The sequence below is a fragment of the Phoca vitulina genome, unplaced genomic scaffold (assembly GCF_004348235.1).
Source record: "Phoca vitulina isolate PV1807 unplaced genomic scaffold, GSC_HSeal_1.0 scaffold8, whole genome shotgun sequence".
Classification (NCBI taxonomy): domain Eukaryota; kingdom Metazoa; phylum Chordata; class Mammalia; order Carnivora; family Phocidae; genus Phoca; species Phoca vitulina.
In genome coordinates this window covers 73,442,774-73,462,790 of record NW_022589711.1, presented here as the reverse complement: position 1 = coordinate 73,462,790, position 20,017 = coordinate 73,442,774, and the positions used below count along the sequence as shown (strand labels likewise).

The 20,017-nt window shown below is 37.3% G+C and overlaps 1 protein-coding gene across 1 annotated transcript in view; it reads right to left on the bottom strand.

Moving 5' to 3' along the window:
* Positions 1–19,250, bottom strand: part of WDR49 (WD repeat domain 49) — a 135,517-nt gene extending 116,267 nt beyond the window's left edge. Inside the window, exons 1-2 of the mRNA XM_032407275.1 lie at positions 19,162–19,250; positions 18,611–18,839 (exon numbers count right to left, since the gene is read on the bottom strand). Of these exons, the coding sequence (XP_032263166.1) occupies positions 18,611–18,772 (162 nt within the window). The 5' untranslated portion in view covers positions 18,773–18,839; positions 19,162–19,250. The remainder of the gene's footprint in view (positions 1–18,610; positions 18,840–19,161) is intronic.
* Between the last annotated feature and the right edge of the window lie 767 nt (positions 19,251–20,017).

Sequence of the window (20,017 nt, the reverse complement as noted above, 5' to 3'; positions counted from 1 at the left end):
ATAAATGGTTGATTTTGTTATTAATGGTACTTATGCTCTATAAAGTGTTTGCAAATACTAAATTAGCAGATACTGAACCATAGTTCTGAGAGGAAATACAGAGTTATGTTTCTATGAGCCCCTGGTCACAATATTTTCATCACTTGATCAATTCATGATTTGTTTGTGTGTTTCCATTGAAAGACACTTAATTTAATATATATAGTTAATTTACTAATATTGAATTCACGACCAACTGAATAAAGCTTATCTAACACATGTATCATGTATTTTCTCCATAAGGCACATCATAGCCTTCTTGCACTTAGGAACACTAAACAGAACTTTACCACCACACTTGGGGGTCACTTTTAAACAGCGAAATCACCAACAAAAACACAAAATGCAAAAAGAACTTGGCACTAAGTAGACCACAAATAGGATACTTGTTTGCAGTATGAGAGCTAGAATAAAAAGGCAGAGTGTCATGTTGTCTGCCCTCAGTCTGGAATATGTACATTGGAGGCTGAAATCTTTTGCCACTCTGTACATGTCTGCAAATGACCATGAAAGCGTCTCCAGTATTAATTTTGGGGTTACAAATAAATTTTAGCAAGTAGGCAAACTCACAAATACCAAATCTGTGCATGAGAATACTGTTAATATTATTATTTCAGGGATGCCTGGGTAGCTCAGTTAAGTGTCTGCCTTCGGCTCAGGTCATGATCCCAGGGTCCTGGGATCGAGCCCTGCATCGGGCTCCTTGCTCAGCAGGGAGTCTGCTTCTCCCTCTGCCTGCCGCTCCCCCTGCTTGTGTGTGCTCTCTCTCTCTTTCTCTGACAAGTAAATAAATAAAATCTTCAAAAAAATTTTTTTAATTATTATTTGAAATAATATTTAAAATAAGTTTATATTTTACTACTTAATAGGCTGTTTAGTTTGGTGATATTCATGATGAGAGAATCTACTTCTCCTACTACCTTGGAGCCAATGAGTCAGGATTGATAGTAAGCACTGGGAGAAAGCATATTGTAGAGCAAGTCATATAATTGTAGGTTTAAACTTAATTCCACCAGTAATTGTGAGACCTACTGGCAAGTTACTTCACTGCTGAGCCTTAATTTCTCCATCTATAAAGTGGATATAGCAATATCAGCCACAAGAAAATTGTTTTTAAAATTAACTGATATATCAATAGATGTAGAAAAAGCATTTCACAAAATTCAATGCCCATTCATGAATTTTGAAACTCTCAGTAAACTAAGAATAGAGGAGAACTTCCTCAACTTGATAAAGAATATCTACCCAAAAAATGCACGTCTAACATCATATTCAATGGTGAGAAACTAGAGGCTTTCCTACTAAGATCTGGTACAAGGCAAGGATGCTCCCCTCACAGTTGCTTTTTAACATCATAATGAAAGTTCTAGCTAATGCAACAAGATAAGGAAGTAAAAGATATAAATATTGGAAAAGAAGAAATAAAACTGTCTTTGTTACAGGTGGCATGATCATCTATGTAGAAAACCTGAAAGGATCAACAAATAAACTCCTGGAACTATTAAGACTGCAGGATACAAGGTTAATATACAAAGGTCAATTGTTCTGCTATATACCAGCAAACAATAAGTGGAATTTGAAATTAAAATCACAATATCATTTATTTCAGTATCCAGAAAAATGAAATGCATATAAATCTAAGAAATACATAAAAGATCTATATGAGGTAAACTACAAAACTCCAATCAATGAAATCAAAAGAACGAAATAAATGAAAACATATCTCATGCTTATAGATAGGAAAACTCAATACTGTCAAGATCTCAGTTCTTCCCAAGATATTGGGAACTAACACAATATTGAAGGACAAGAACAAAGTTGGAGAACTAACTCTACATGACTTCCAGACATACTATAAAACTACAGTAAGTACCACAACGGTGTGGGATTGTCATAAAAATAGACAAAGAGATCAATGGAACAGAGAGCCCAGAAACAGACCCACATAAATCTAGTCACTAGATCTTTGACAAAGGTCCAAGGCAATACAATAGAGAAAAAATAATATTTCCAACAAGTGGTGCTGGAATACCTGGACATCCACATCATAAAAAATGAATCTAGACACAAACCTTAGACCCTTCACAAAAATTAACTCAAAATGGATCGCAGCCTTAAACGTAAAACACAAAACTATAAAACTCCTAGAAGATTACGTGGAGGCAAACCTAGATGACCTTCAGTTTGGTGATGACTCTTTAGATGCAACACCAAAGGCACGATCCCTGAGAGAAAGAATTCATAATCTGGACTTCACTAAAATTAAAAACTCCTGCTCTATGAAATATAATGTCAAAAGAATGAGAAGAAAAACCATAGACTGGGAGAAAATATTTTCAAAAGATATATCTGACAAAGAACTCATCCAGAACATATTTTTAAAATTCTTAAAATTTAACAATAAGAAAACAAACAATCCAATTTAAAAACGGGCCAATGGCCTTAATTCATACCTTACAAAAGATATACAGATATGCAAAAAGCATATGGAAAGAAGCTCCACATCATATGCCATCAGGGAATGACAGGTGTCATTACACACCCTATTAGAATGGCCAGAAATCTGGAACGCTGACAAGACCAAATGCTAACAAGGATCCAGAACAGGAACTCTCAGGCATTGCTGATGGGAATGTAACATCATACAGCCTCTTTGGAAGACAGTTTTGGTAGCTTCTTAGAAAACTGAACATATTATATGATCCAGCAATCATGCTCCTTCAGATTAACCCAAATGAACTGAAGACTCGGATTTTCACACAAAAACCTGCACACGGATGTCTAGAGCAGCTTTATTTTTAATTGCCAATACTTGGAAGTTGATGTCCTCCAATGAGTGATGGATAAATAAACTGTGGTATATCCAGAGAATAGAATATTATTCAGTGCTAAAAAGATATGAGCTATCAAGCAATGAAAAGCCCTGGAGGAGCCTTAAATGCATACTACTAAGTGAAAAAAGCCGATCTGAAAAGGTTGCATGGTATGATTCCAACTACATGAAATTCTACAAAAAGCAAAACCATAGAGACAGTAAAAGGTTCAGTGGTTGCCAGGGGTTAGAGTGAGGGAGGATGAATTGGCAGAGCATACAGGATTTTCAGGGCAGTGAAACTACTCTGTATGATACCATAGTGGTGGATATATGTCATTATGCATTTGTCCAAACCCCACAGAATGTACAAGACTAAGAGTGAGTCCTAATGTAAAGTGTGGCCTTTGGGTGATTATGATGTGTCAATGTAGGTTCATCAGCAGTAACAAACGTACCCCTCTGGTGGAGGATGTGGATAAAGGGGGAGGCTGTGCATGTTTCAGGGTAGGGGAAATATAGGTAATCTCTGTTATCTTCCCCTTAATTCTGTTGTGAGTCTAAAACTATCTAAAAATATAAAGTCTTAATTGAAAAAAAAAAAAAAAAGATGAGCTGAGGTATTATGTGTGCAAAAACTAAGTAATCAAGCATTTAATAGAATTTGGTCTAGGTTTTTGACTAATTAACTTTCTGATAAATAATTAGTATCCAGCCCTTTGAACTACTCAGAAGTCCATCATTCTTTTCTTTGTTAAATTATTTTTAGTCCAAAAAGTTTAGAGAGATGGAAATTTTTCAGTGACCCAGATTTTAAGTGTAGAGAAAGAAACCTGATCCTAAAAACACTCCATTTGAGCCAAACTGCAAACTGTTTCTGAACGCTATGTCAATGTTGATCTTTTATTTTAAAACTGTTACATAATGACATCAACCAGCCTCTTATATTTATGTTATTATCTTATGTTATGTTTAAAACATTTTCAAGCTGAATCTCAGAGTATTTTCTTATGAGTTAGTGATTTTTTTTCTAAGAAGAGGAAACCATTTTGTCTGATAAATACCAAAATAAGTCTTTCTTATATCCTAGAATATGGAATTGCAAATGGACCATAAACAAAGACAACAAACTTTCTTCTCCAAAGTAATATACACAATCAACTTTATAATTTTCTGCGTATTGATAATGCCAATATGTACCGGGAGAAGATTTGAGGAATACTCCCAATTTATGAAGTTTGACAGAAAAGAGCAACTATATAATATACCGGACAGTCCTATTATTGATTGTTCACCGATTTAAGTTTGAAAATAAAACCAATTTTTGCCATTCCTTTGGTTAAAATTTAGGAATTTGCTATTACTAAAAATTTCTAACGTGCTTCAAGAATCATTATGCCTTGATCAGTATGTGTTTTGTGTTTATTAATTCTATTATATGCCAGCTTTAATAAATTAGTTCAGTGTACAATGAAAGTCTGTGATCTTTTACACAAACTTAAAAGCACAAATTCATTAACTTTTACCACACAGTTAATGCTCATTTTATCAGTGGCTCCCAGTTATGCTCTGAGACGAGAATTAATTCAGTCATCCCATTATATTATACACATCATACACTGTGGCAGGAGGATCGTGTGGTTGTGCACTTGGAGCTCTAAGCCTCAGCCTCAGTTATTATGCCTCTAAATAGGGATAATGATAACTACCCGTTAGGGCTGTTATCAGGATTAGCTGATAATTTATGTGAACCACATGGGATAATTTAAGGTGAGTATAACACATTTATATGCAATAAATGTTAATTCCCTGCTAACTAGTTTAAAGAATAGAAGGACTCTCTATACAATGTCATCATGTTAGCAATGACTCTTCTCTAAGGATTTAGCTAAATTCATTTGTTGATATGAGTGTGTGTGTGTGTAAGGATTTGGAAGTGTACATAATTACTAATTTTAGTAAATTGATCCTATCTATCAGGGGTGGCTAGTTGCTAACTAGACGCTTATAAGAGACTTCTCAGTGGGTCCAAAGAATATGTGAAGGAGACCCTACTGACAGGATTGCGTGAAGCTCTCGGTTTCTCTGACCACTGTCTTCATGGCAGCAGATGCTGGTTTTGAGCTTCAGATGAACTAGCAACTGCACGCACGGTTTCAGCAGCTCTTCCTCAGATAGAAAATGGTTCTAAGTGAGCTCAGCAAAAGTAAAGTTTACCTACGTGTTTCCAGAGACCAAGACCCTTTCATACAGACGAGACCAACATTTTGTCATCACGAGCCACTTCTGCTACTTTATGAATTTTAGGTGAGCCAGAGGTTTCTAGCCTGGACTTCTTGGCAGAGGGTAATTCCACAGGAAGAAAGATAAAACAGTCCCTCAATCTAAAAATGAGCTTGCATATACCATGATTTAGTTGAGATAAACTCTCAATCTGTATTAGATTCAGTACTGAGTGGCAAAATAACTCATCTTTGAGCCATCTTTGAAAAAAAAATAGATATATATATATATAAGTATACATATATATCTAAATTAATACCAATTCAGTAAACATCTGGGTATAATGCCTGACTTCACTACATAATATTTGTGTGATCCTAAGTCAGTCATAACAATTCTCAGGGTTTATATTAGGGTCCAATAAGATAATCTGCATATAAGGCCATCTTTACATTAAATAATTTTATTCCAACTTTAAGTTATTATTGTTGAAATCACATCCACAGCAAGCTAGATTCACAAGCATATATTTAGTATAGCTAGGGAAATATTAAGAATTTAGGAAATTTGATTTCATTATAAAACATAAGCATAAAATAATTAATTCTCAGTCCCTTCAACCGAAAACTTAATTTGACTTTAATAAGAAGTATGGCTTCAATATAACCTTCTTCCCATAGACAATTTGTTCCAATTTGACTGTAGACTTTCCAAACAAAAACTCCTAACAGTGTTTGAAAGTATACCCTTCACTTCTATTAGTCAAGATTCTCTGGTCTTTTGGAGGTAAAAATTTGTACCCCAGCAACTCTTAGAATTTCTCTTAAAATAAAAGTGAACAGTGCTTTATCTAATAGAAAACATATTCTCATTCAGCCCCTCTAAGATAATGTTTCTACATTTATTTTGCTGTATCTATTTAACTATTGAGCAATACAAATAACCCAGTATTGCTTCCAAGTGTTCCTACAAAAAAGCTAATACACTCGGAAAGTCTGGTTGATTATCTCAGTGGTCGTAACTTTAGACATTTAGAAAATCTTCCTGTCTTCCTGAAAGCCTTTCAAAGAATATTCTAAAAATCCTTTCCTTTTGCCTAGAAAGCATTTTCTGCAGATATAGTCAGTTCTCATGAGCTTTTTTTTTTTTTTTTTTTTTAAAGCATGGACTCTGTACAACTCCCTTCAGCCTTTGAGATTTGTAAGATTTGGATTTCACTGTACCTTCTGTGAAAACTAAGCACTAAACCTAAGTACAAACCTCCAAAAATATACCCTTTGTAAGAAAGTTGACAGCCTTTTTTAAAATTGAGATCATGTACTTTCAATTAGCAATGTGTTAAGTGTGCCCACACATTTTTAAAATTATTTAGTTTTTTGCACAGAATAATTCATAGAAATTTATTATAGAAAATACAAAATATAAATAAGCCAAAATTTAAAATCCTCCATAATGCCATCAACATGTCAGATTTTTTTTTTTCTGTGCAGAAAGAGAAATACTTGTGTATTATTTTTCAAATGGTGTCATGATATACATATCTTTGTATGCTGCATTTTCCACTTTACATCAAACTGTGAAGGTGTGCCTTGTACAATATATACTGGTCTTTACCATCATTTTTAATGGCTGCACAATATTCTGTGGAGAAGACATATAATTTATGGCCCCCATTATTAAAAATTTCAATTGTTCCCAATGCTTTGCTGTTTTATATAAACACCCCTGCCCACAACAAACATCCCAATACATACATCTTTGCTCCCTTGTCCAATTATTTCCTGAGGGAAATTCCCTAGAAACAGAATTGCTGAGTCAGAATTTAACCATTCTTAAAGTTTTTGATATATCTTACCAACTTCCTCCAAAAGGTTGAACAAATTTACATTTCCATCAACAAAGTCTGAGATTGCCTATACCCAAAACCCTCACTGAGCTCACTCCTCTTAAGACTCACCAATTGCTTGCTAAAAAATAGTTCTAGTAAGCCTAAACATTTACATACTTGCTGGCAAAACAAAGCAATACATTCTCAAAGTGGACACTTAATTTTTTTTAATTCTGCTAACTTTTAGGAATGCTGTTTATGTTTGTTTTTTCCTTAATTTTTTCCTAAAATTAATGAAATGAGGAAAGAAAGTTTTTCTCCTTTTTTCCCTACTCTGTAAATAAGGACTTGCCAAAGATAAGACTACAAGTCCCAGTTAAAAACTATGGAGAGACAACAATCCAATTTACTCAGAAATCTAGGGATTTTCTTCCATACCAAAGCAAGCAGTGGGTTAACATGTGACTGACCCAGAGTTCACTGCCCTCATTCACTGGTGAGGATGTGCTTCCAGATCCTGAAAATTAATGACAAATTGTGAGTTGTAAGCCACTCGGAGGGATACTTTCACCCATCCATGGATCCATTCATCCATCCTTCCACTGATCTATTCATTAATAAGTATATATTGAGCTTATATACCACACAGGGTAGAATGGGGTAGGTTTATTTATTCATTCACTCAACAAATATTTATTAAGTGACAGCTCCATGCCGAACACTATTTTAAGCACTCAGCATCAAGGTCTGTGCTCTTCAAATACACTTCAGTAGAAAGCCTCGGTGTGCTGGTCACAGTGAATGACACATGGTTTCAGGTTACCAAAAGTAATAGGAACACAAGAATCACACTAATTATTCTCTTCCCTAATTTCAAACTGAATTTAGAATATACCCATGTCAAAAGCATTCCATAAACAGAAATCTTTCTTGGACCAGAAAGCTTTCCTTAGTTTGAAAGCTTTTTATTTTTTTTCTTTCATATCATTAGAATTCTGCGATGCTTTTTTTTTTTTCTCTACATGAAAAATAGTTTCTAATAGAGTTTCAGAATCTTGTTTTCCTCAGGACCTGCTAGTTTTATCAAGCATTTCACCCAAAATAATATTTCTTCTGTCAAATATTTGGCATGATTTTTGGGTAATGTTCCATGACAGCTGAATGAGTATACACTGTCAAAATGCATCCTTTCCCCCATCTCTATAATTAAATTTAAAATTAACATGCTGCTTTCTCATGCTTCGTTCTGTTACACTTGCCTCAATTTCCCTTGGTTCTGAAGCCTATTGGTTATGAATATGTATTAGCATTTGCTGTCAAACCCTGTGAACATCTTCTGGAGCAGAAGATTAGATATGTTATTTTAAAACAGATGCATCAGTTTAAATCATCCCCTGCAATGTTCACCTACCAGTGAACTTTCATGAGAGACTGAACAACAGAATAGGAGACACTAGTCTGCCAGCCAGGGTTCATATAGCCTTTTTTTTTCTTGCTTCAATGAATTTTAGTCAGTATTAATTTCATTTACAGTATAATAGCAACGATTCAAGAGCTCACCAGTCTGAACAGAGTTAAAATTTCATGACTAACAAAGACACAGGCAAATGGATGCCTGAAAGCACCATACTACTTCTGCCCAACCAAACTTTGCTCTTCATATCCTCTTTCTAGAAAACTAATCTCCCTTGGGGCACTTGGGTGGCTCAGGTGGTTGAGCATCTACCTCTAGCTCAGGTCATGATCCCAGGGTCCTCAGATGGAGCCCCATGTCAGGCTCCCTGCTCAGCGGGGAGTCTGCTTCTCCCTCTCCCTTTGCCCCTCCCCCCGCTCATTCTCTCTCTCTTTCTCCCTCACCCTCTCTCAAATAAATAAATAAAATCTTAAAAAAAGAAAGAAAGAAAAGAAAACTATCTCCCCACCCACATTTACCTGCCAGAGTGATGCCCTTCCCTCAGATTGCAGCTTGGATGTTACTTCGTCCAGGAAGCCTTCCAGGAGGCCCCTCCCCAATGCAAGCAATGTGTTCTCCCAACACTGTTCTTTTCCTCAGAGCACTGGGCAGTTAACAGAGTAACTGCGAGTTCACTTATTGGCATACCCTTTTGTGAGGGAAGGTCCGAGTCTAAGTGGTTTTCAACTCCCACAGGATAGACATCACTAAGTGCCTGTTGCTAGAATGAGGAAATGAATGAATATATTTTTAATATGCTCTTCCATGTTGCAGAAGAGATGCTCATCTGTTTTACTAATAACTTCAAGTTTGAGAAGGAGGCCGGAGTAATGAACAATGGTCAAGTTATAGAATAATACTGTATAAAATGTGGGAAAATCGGAAGAATTCTAAGTAAAGTTTAGGGTTGTTCATGATGAGAAAAGGGACAAAAATGGATATCAGACCACTCTGAGCAATGTTCTGACTCTGCCCAAAAACTCAAATGGAACTGGACAAATCCCTTCATTTAGATTTTTGTATCCTTGCCTGTAAAATGAAGGCAGGAAATTATGTCTCTATAGTCTCTCTCTTAACACTAAAACTCAGCGAAAGGAAGTTGATGGAGAAGCACTACTTAGTAGACGATCAAAGTATTTATAAAAAGCATTGCTTTTAAATTCAGCATTGTTAAACACACATTTAGAGCAGTACCACGGAATTTGTACGTTATTAAGATATACTGACATTTTAATGACATTTATCTTTGCACTGAATTATGGTATAGATAAGGTGCCCACAAAGCCATTTGTTCTGCCTTACCCAGCTACAAGCACAGTTCTATTTTTCCATAATTGAGACCTCGATACACACAAATACACACATTTTTCATTTTAGAATATGATTATACACTGTTCTGCAATTTTCTTTTTTTTTTCACTGAACAGTAAATCTTGACAATTTTATATGCCTGCCTTATTCTTTTTAATAGCTTAGTAGGCACACACCATAATTTATTTATCCATTCACTTATTGACAAATATTTGGGCTGTTTTAAATAGTCCATTTTACTGACACTATTACAATGAATATTCTTTTTTTTTTTTTTTTTTTTTTTTAAGATTTTATTTATTTATTTGACAGAGAGATAGCGAGACAGGGAATACAAGCAGGGGGAGTGGGAGAGGGAGAAGCAGGCTTCCCATGGAGCAGGGAGCCCGATGCGGGGCTCGATCCCAGAACCCCGGGATCATGACCCGAGCCGAAGGCAGACGCTTAACGACTGAGCCACCCAGGCGCCCTACAATGAATATTCTTATACATATATTTTTTTCTGCACATGTCATTATTTAGGATAGCATATCAAATTGGAATTGCTCCTTCAAAAAGGACACATTTGATACATTTTACATTTGATACATTCTGGAAAATGGCCTACCAAAAAAAGCTTTGACAATTCACAGTCTCAATAATAGTACCCATATCCCAGATTCTTTGCCAACAATATAGATTAGTAAACTTTTTAATCTTTGCCAAGCTGATGAATGAAAGATGAGGTCTTCTTTTTTTTTATTAGAGTTTCAAATCAAATTCCTAATAAGTTTGAGGATCTTTTCACACGATCAGTGGCCACTTGTGTAGCATTCTTCCTTGAATACATAAAATATGATAAAGTATGTAAACATAGTCTACGTAGAATAGAACTCGATGTGATATGTATATGTGCATTTATGGGTAGAAATGAATAAAAAATACACTGGAAAGATGCAACATGAGAGCAGTTACCTGGACCAGAGCAGTGCAACATGAAAGCAGTTACCAGAACAATGGTAAAGGGGACTTTGATGTGTGACTTGACTTTTTACAATGAGAATACTGTATTCCTTCTAACTTTGCTTTAATAACAAAGGGACTGTTAAATAAATAGGAATCATAAAGGTGAGTGAAATTGTATTTCACTGGCTATAATCTCTTTTTCTCTCCCTTCTGTTTTAAGAAATAACCCTACTTCTTTATGTATTGTATCCACTCCAGTTGTTTCTCTACCACCTTGAAAAATTTCCCTCAGCTCGGTCTTAGACACTCTGCTCTCTCCTCCAGACAGTTCAGCAGCACATATGGTCTCAGCCCTCCAGGATCTGTGCATCTCAACTGACTTCTATCTGCCTGCCTGACCCTTCTACTTGGCTTTGAACAAGTAACAGTCTTGTACTTAGTCAGGACATCTGCAATGAGAGGAACGAAAAGAACATGCAAGAAGCTACGATAAGAGTGAACAGAAACCTGGTAAGGTGCTAATCTAGCCTGGGTGGTGAGAGAAGACTTTCTTGAGAGAATGGTATTGAAATATGAAGTAGGAGTTTGCTGGAAAATTGTGGGGGAGGGGGCAGGAATATTCCATGCTGAGCCCAGCACTCGGTAAGTCCTAAAACAGAAATACTGTTAAATAATTCAAATAACTAAAATATGATTGTCCTGACTTAAATAATTTGGGTAAAGTTCCAGTGCTGGATAATCTTGTGACTGATTGGTTGGAACCATAAATCCAGACTAAACACCTGTGGGGAGGCGGAACCAGATTGGATGAGGAGGTAAGAATTCCCTTGGAAAGGAATAGATGTTACGTATTCTTTACAGTACTAGGGAAGAATGTAGAAAAATAAGTTTCAAATGAGAGTGAGGGAAAATATTTTCTGGTATCTCTAGGGCCAAGAATCGATTTGGTCTCTAAGGTCTGGCATGTGTGCAGAGTGACCCCTAGACCATATAAATGTGGTCAGAAATGATGAAATGGAACAAGTTAGTAGGATACCATGAAAAAGGCACAAACAAAACAGCATTGTCCAATAGGACTTTCTGCAGTGACGAAAATGTTCTATAATCTTAACGATCCAATATGATAACTACTAACCACATGTGGCTACTGAGTACTTTAAATGTGGCTGATGCCTGTGAGCAACTGAATCTTTTATTAAATTCCTATTTTATTTCACTTTAATTTAAATAACCACAAGTGGTGGGGTGCCTGGATGTCTCAGTCGTGAGACTGAGTCCCGCGTTAGCTTCCACACTCAGTGCAGAATCTGCTTGAGATTCTTTCGCCCTCTTCTCCTCCCCCTGCTCTCTCTCTCTCAAATAAATAAATAATTTTTTAAAAAGTTAAATAAATAAATAACCACCTATGGCTCATGGTCACCATATTGGACAATGCAGGTCTGGTCTCAGAACTGTTGAGAGAATTAGGAAAGAAGGTGTGCACACATGGAAGGTGAAGGAGTAGAGGAAAAGAGTGTCCTTGGTAGTCCTCAGGAGAGAATGTTGGTGTCCAGAGAGTCAAGATTTAATAAAGGTCATATCCATGAAATGGTGGGAAGACATGATGAGGGAGGAAAAGACCCTGAGGGACTTTGTGGAGGTGTGAAGCCAGAGCCTTGGGGTAAAGTTGGAAATCACACAGGCACAATCCAGAGGCTTCTTATTTCTAGCAATGGAGCTGGTGGGGTCTTGTGTCATCATTGAGTGTGCTATACTTGGTAACAAATGACAAATGTGCCATCAAAATGGTACAAATTACAGTTCTTTAGTTGTCTGTTTTCTTCATGTTTCTTTTTTTTAATTCTCAGGAAATTTGAAAAAGTAGGCCATGGCCTTCTACAGGTCTAGTGAAGCTGATGCACTACAAATGAATAGCAACAGACATTCTGCTGTCTTTCCCTCACCTTCATAACAAGTTTTTGGTTGCTTTCTCTGCTCCAGTCCCAGCCAAAGCTCAAGGTTAAGGTATTTGTTCACCTAAAGCACTCTTCACCACCCTCTCAGATCCAGATCAATTTTTAGAAGCACCTGCCCCAAAAAGCACACAGAGAAATTGGAAAGGGCATGAAGCTGTTAGAAGTTGTCACAAAATTCAGCACAAAGTCAACAGCGTTCAAGAAGAGCAATTTTTCATGTGTGTTGACACATAACTTCCCTCGCCTGTGTTTTGGTGATGACATTGCTTGCTGACCTCAACCATGAATGCTAGCAAGTCAGACAAAACCTCCAAAGAATCTCTGTCATTTCCAATTGTGCCAGCAGCAGTGGTATTGGATTTGCTTCATGCCATCACCTTAATGCTGGGGGGGGGGGGGACCCACGGAGCTTTGCTGATTGCTGCTGCCATCAAAAGTGGGTTCTTTGATTCCACTAAGAGAGGTGGGGTGAGACGTGCTCTGACCTGCTGCCTTTGTTTAGCAGGCCATGAATTGACTGAGGCTGCTGAATGCACAAGGTACTATATAATAGTTATAGATTAAGCTTTACCTGTTTACTTTCTCATAAGCCTCCACTGAGATGCCTTTAGAACGGAAAAGATAATCAAAAAAAACCAATAGATTATTCTTATCTTTTCTTTTTTTTCTTCCACCTTTTCTCTGCATTGATTTTATTATAGGAGCTGTTGATTATTTGCTGATTGCACATTAATTCCAAGTTACCAGGGCAGAGCGCCTGTGTGCTATCAACTTAACATGCTTGCTTTGTTAATGAAGTCCTTATCCTGTTGGATCCCTGTTCCTTGAAGCAACATCTCAAAGAGAGGTTGCCTTGTGGCCAGTGGCAGCCCTGCCATACAATGCGCTGGAAAGTTGACAATCTGTCCCTCGGCCCTCGCTCTGCCCCACGGGGTAATTCAATTAAGTATTTTTGAGTTTTGTTCTCCTTGTGTGTAAATGGAAAATAAAAATGTCTACCCCACCTACATTCCAGGCTGGTGAGAGGATCAAATAATCTGATACCTACAGAAGTGCTTTGTAAAATCTTACCATACTTAAAAGATAATAAATTTTTATTCATCATTTTTACCTCCACTGATTTCTAGAAAGAGTTTTAGTTCAGCTACAGCGAAGGTACAGAGGCAGCTGAACCACTAAAGCAAAGATAAAAGAACAGGAGTCATACAATGAAAATAGCAGATAATTGTTCCAGAAAAATCTACGTTAAGAATAGTGGTATCAATTGAACACTAAATTTAAACCTCCTGGCAGTTAAGGCAAAACATTGTTAGGCACGTGACTCGCCTTCATCTATGAAATGAAGCATGTGGGTTTATTAGGCGAGACAGAACTTTTTTCTGTTTTCTGGGCAGATGAGACTGTTTTCTGGGCACACACCTGTGTACACTTTCAGCTGCCCTTGCAGTCGGAATGTGAGTCCAGCTCACGAAAACCTTCCCTACGTGCTCCTTCATACTCTCCCTCCTGCTACTAGCTTGATGCATGGCAATCACGGAAGGTGGGAGGGGGAAGGAGCCTAGGCACCTGAATCCTTACTTGGAGCTGCCGACCAATTAGAAATATCTACTTTCTACTTTATATGAGCAAGAAATAAACCTCTATTATGTATGAGCTATTATATTTTTTTTACACAGTTTGCACACCCTATAAAAATAAAGATTTTCTAATTTGGGACTTTACTGGATAACAATGTATAGAGTTTTTACTATCAGTTTTACCTTAAAAAAAATGTTTAAATGATCTTCATGGACTATCTCATATTTTATCAGAAGCAAGCAAAATCTAATGGTTCTGAGAAAGGGGAATAAAACAAAGATGGGGGATATTATTTGCATTGGGATGGTAATGCCTGGAATAGAAAAGAAAGAAGCAAGAGACAAGAATACTTCTGGAACACGAGACATGTCCAGGAAGGCCTGTCTGTTTGGGGACCTTACTAGTGAAGACACAGTGAGCACTGAGAAGGCTGAGAGAAGACTGGAGCCTTAATGAACTGGGGGAGGCAATTTAGAAAGAAGGACAAATAAATAAGGGAAAGGTAGGAAAGAACTTAACCCAACTTTCTGTATTCCCTTAAAGTCTAGGCGGCCTGGCAGGGTCTCAGAACCCTCAGCTTTGTCCTGTGGGAGCAAGGAAGAGTCATTCATTGGCTCTGCTGTAGAATCTGTCTATAGGCAGATTCTTGGGAATTTTATAAAGACAATCAAGCATGAGGATATCATAAATTCTGTGGATTTAATCATTTTATTACATCTCAAGCACAATTTTCAGAACTACGGAATTGCCTCCTGAACTTCTCTAGGCTTTTCAGACTAAGTTAGCATAAGTGCACTGTGTAGATTCTATTTGCTCCCAAGATAGGTTTGTTCTGAGAACCTCCCTGAACTTCCCTGGGGACTGCCTCCTGGGATTTTTGCTCTGCTTTTCCCAATGTTTTGGCCCTTCCTACTTTGAGCATAAATAGCTCTCCTTTTGCATATGGTTTAAATTTCATTTCTAGCTATTCAAGCTAAAGATTTAGTAGGGCTTGGGCAAATGGCAGCATGGAGTAGACAGGGTAGGACCAGCCCCTGGTTCTGGGCCCAACCTTGGCCAGAACAGACGTTTCAGGAGATGATACACAGACGCAGTTGCTGTTGGAAGTAGGTCAGGAGGTAACCCAGTGAGTCCAGCAGTGTAGGCATCTACAGTCCTAGGCCAAACAGGCAGCAGGGCACCAGGGACCAAAGAACAGAGTCCTGGCATGCAGAGGTCAACAATGGAGAATTCAAGGAAAGAAATGCTCAGAAACCTACATAGCCAGACTCTCAGAAGAAACTCAATATATAACGGGTTCCAGGGGGGCTTTTCCAAAACTCAATTTCAGTTGGGCCAGCATTTCCACCTTAGGCATTCCTATAACATCATCAAACCACAGCCATCTTTCTTTACATAGTAGCTAGCTTTTGAAGTATCTAAGAAAATGTAAAATATGGTTGACATCAAAATAATATGAATGTCCAGAGACCATGTCATTTCTTTAAGCATTGCAAGTGCGACAGGAAAGTTTGAGTAACAACCATTTTACAATTCTATGAATAATACAAATTTCATTGCCTTCAAGTTGATATATGGCTTTTTGGACACCGTCACTTGAAAGAAAATGAAATCCACAAGTTACTTTTCTAGTACGTCTATCTAGGTAATTTCTTTGTTCCAAAGATAAGGATTAATTTAAAACAAAATAAAGTAAGATGTAAAAAAGTAAAAAAATAAAAAAATAAAAATAAGGATAAAGACATCAATTAAAAGCTTTTGAGTGCTAATAAAATAGGAAGTAGGAGATGGAAAAATGAACGCTTTGTACTCTTCTAAGTGAATTTGTCTTTGCAACTCATTGCTTCCACTTCCTAGCACACCTAAAAGGAATGCAGAAGCACAGTTGTGTTATTCAAAGTTTAACTTCCTTTAGGAAATGTATGAGTTACAATCAAGAGAATGTTAGTGGCCATGTGGTGCAACCTCTACTCACTGAATATATAATACCTATGTTAACTGAGTACTTACTCCGTGCCAAGCATTCTTCCAAGGATTTTCCAGATACGATCTTATTGAATCTTCACCACAACCTTATTATCCCCACATTAGAAATAAAGGAAACTGAGGTCCAAACGGCTTGAGTGATTTGCACATAGACACATTGTAAGAGGCAAAACTGGGATTTAAATCCAAGAAATCAGATTCCTAGAGCTCAAACAGTAAGTGATTCCAAGTCATTTATACCGTCCTATGATAAATGTAAGCACTCCTTCCTTTATTCCTAAATGCTACTACTAAGATTTATATGGTATGTGTATTTCCTTGGAAACATATGTGAAACATTCAGTACACAATTCAAAGACCCAACTTCCCTTTCTGCAATTAAGGATAAGGACTTTATCTATATCTGACAACTTTTCAGCCCCAAATAAGCAATCTGGGTACCCAAAACAAGATAAGAGATAAAGGGACCTAGTGCCAGAATCTTGGCATTGCCAAGAGCATGTCTTTAGTGACTGGAGTACAAACCACTGACTTTAAGGTCCCGTGTTGCTGGACAGCAGCTGACGGCGATTTTTCCTTTTACAGCAATCTACACCTGTGGACTGTGGGCCTAACGCTCATGACAGATGGACTGAATGCCACTGAAACCGCCTTGTGTATCATTGTCCTCTAGGTCTCCATTCTGGGCTTGGAAATCATATTGTCTCAAGGGCCTAACTCTTAGTCCTGGTGGCACATTTGCCATTAGATTATTCCATTCTGTGTCTATTGAGTCTGTTAAACATGGACAGACTTCTTTTTCTCTGGAAAGTACGTCTGCAAAGCTCAATTCCATTTTTAAAAACTGTCATTAGATTTTCTAGGTCCATGTAAGCTCTGAATTGCAATCTATTCACCCTCTGTAATACCTGCTTTTCCAACTGGTAATGTCAAAATAAGTGATCCAGTCTTCGAAACATTTAAAGTAAAACAAAACAAAACCAAAAAACCAACAGCTCTTGAGATTGATTATCCCGTTTCATTGGGTTCACTCTAGGCTGATCAGTGGTTTGAAGAGAACACCCACCCCCACCTTCTGCAGCAGTTTCACTCTCTAACATATTGACTTTATAATGTCGACTCTCTTAACCAGCCCTAGAATTCAGATTCTTTGTGTTCTTAGCAGAACAAACCACCACATTTCTGTTCATTCCAGAGTCAAAGCTGTCATAGTCTGCTGTTACATTTCTCTGAATGTCTTCAAGCTGTCAAAATGTTTGCTGTGTCTATCAAAATATGCCAAATTCATTTGGGGCATTGGACATGAGCAACACTGAAATTTTGCAGACAAATGGGGTTGGATGAATAGCAGATATATGACAATTAAAATGAGAAAAGTGTAGGGCAGAGAATGTCTTTGCTACTAAATATGATAGATTATATTATAAAGAAATGATTGATATAAGTTGGATGTTAATTTATCATTGCAGGTAGAATCGAACTTGTTATGCAAAACAGGACATGGCAGACTTTTTCAGTAGTTAGCAACATTTTGGGGGAGAGATAAAAATTAAAATTTATGCCAATTACAGACCAATAGAATTGTCCCATTTCATCATGCTTTATTAATTTCAAGGTGGTATTCCAAAATATTGTAGGTCTGTTTCAAATTAATGTGGATACTCCCAAGCACCCTCGGAGGATCTTCTGAAGGCCTGAGAACATATTTTAGCAAACATTATGAAGTAGAAAGGTTGGAGGCTCATGTCCACCTAAATTCCACAGCATGAAAGAGCACTTCTTCCTATTCACATGAGAAATTAAAAATCATTTTGATGTATGCTGTTTACTATGCATAGCTGCCGACTTCAAATTAATTAAGATAGAGAGAAGGAAGTTATTTATTTATAGTTAAAATTCCTAAGGCCTGTTTTATATATAGAATTAAAAGGATAACTTTAAGTTTCATTTTGATGAGCATTGCCCCAATATTTACCCAAAAAAGTGGGAGACTGGTCTCTCGCACGGGATCTTGGGACAATAAATTGCCAAAATTAGCTTTGAAAAGGAGTTGAGTCACTTGGAGTGAAGCAGGGGAGAATGGTTGCAAACTGCCTATTTGCATTTCCAGAGTTCTCCTTGAATGTTCCATGCAAGGACAGTTGTACTGGGAGTCACCTTAGAGGTCTGGTGTTCCCCACTCACAACCACAACTTCCAGGTTTCCAAAACTGTGATGATCACTAAGAAAAATTTTGTCAGAGAATTAATCCTTCCTTGATGACAATGATATTCAACAGCAGCAATTGCAAACTAAATAATATTATTTGGCCCAAAGAACTGAGGGATAAAGTTACTCTGGTGTTAAATTCAAGCCTGACTGATTCTTTTCAATTCCCTGTTTTAACCATTGAATATATCAACAATTTTAAGAGAAAAACCTTTTTCACCCCAGTCTTCATGAACAATTCAAATTCTCCAGTAAAGAAGATTAAGGCTTACCTCAAAGGCACTCTGTATTTTGCAAAAGTCGCCCACACTGAGCTGGTTTTCAAGCAGGGCTGGGCAGGGGCCTTCATCTGTGGTGGCACCTCCTGCCCTCCCAGGGCTGTTTGACCCAGGCTGGGGCCCCTTGTTCAACTCAAGTGCATTCTGGTAACTCATAATGGCTTCACCCCTTTGCAGCTGCCTTCAACTACTTCAACACTTTTTTTTCCCCTTCAACAGGTGCCTTTGAAAAGAAACCCAATTTAGCAGAATTCCAAAATGAAAGCACATTTCAAGGCAAACAATGAGAAGGCAAAATGTTCAAGGCCAAGAGGTAAGGAATAAAAGCCCTCAACCCCCACCCTTCTTTAATTCCACAGTTTACTTCCAAAATCTGTCGAATCCTTTTAAAACCCCCCTCCTTATATTCTGTTTAATCTGGCTTGATTAAAAATGCATAAAACTTCCCCCATGTTTATGCCAACTGACAGAACCACAGAAAGCATCTTCTAAATCTCATTTTAAATGCATTAGAAAAGCAACTTCTCAAAATCTCTCTGGCTAACCTTGCTTCTATTAACATGTTGGGGTTTTAAACTCCATTTTCTTGTATGACGCAGATGCAAGACTTCTGTCCCAGTGAAGGGCTTGTCTCTGAAGGCCACCTTCCCAGTAATGTGGAATTCTTTGTTTTCATCTGTTCCTGCTGCCTTTGTATGTTTCCTGGCAACCAAAGTCAAGCCAACTAAAACTTTTCCTTCACCACGCCCCCCCACAACTAATTACTGACCTGACAGTCTGCATATGTGATGTGAATGTTGGTTTTTTTTTTAAAGGACAATTCAGCTCACTCACTTTTAATTAAACTTCATTGCTATATTATTAAAAGGCAAGTTTTATAAATATATTTTCTATGAAGCATGCTATATATTATGAGATAATAGGATTAGCCAAAAGAAAAGAGAAATGACATTCTGGAATTGTATGTTTTCCATGTAGGAAACATTTTATTCTTAATTAATAAGGATCTGTTCCTTTACCTTCTCTTTTCTTAGTTTCTATGTATCTAAAATGGGGATGTTGTTCAATTCATTGAATATAAGGGGGAAAACCACAGCATAACATGATAAACTTTGTAATAAAACCACTTACAGTACCGTCACTGGCTCAGCTAATACTAATGAAAGGGAAGAAAAAAAAGAAAAGTTAACTTTTTTTTTGACTATTTACCATGTGCTAGCACTACACTAAGCACTTTGCATTCTTTTTCTTGTTAAGCTTTACAATAATCCTGAAAAGCAAACAAGATCGCTGTCCCTACTTTACAGATGAAGAGGCAAAGAAAATGCCAGAAGCCACAGAGTTAATAAGGTATGGATTATGGCAGGGTGGCTCCTGAGCTTCAGAGACTGCTCTAGGGAT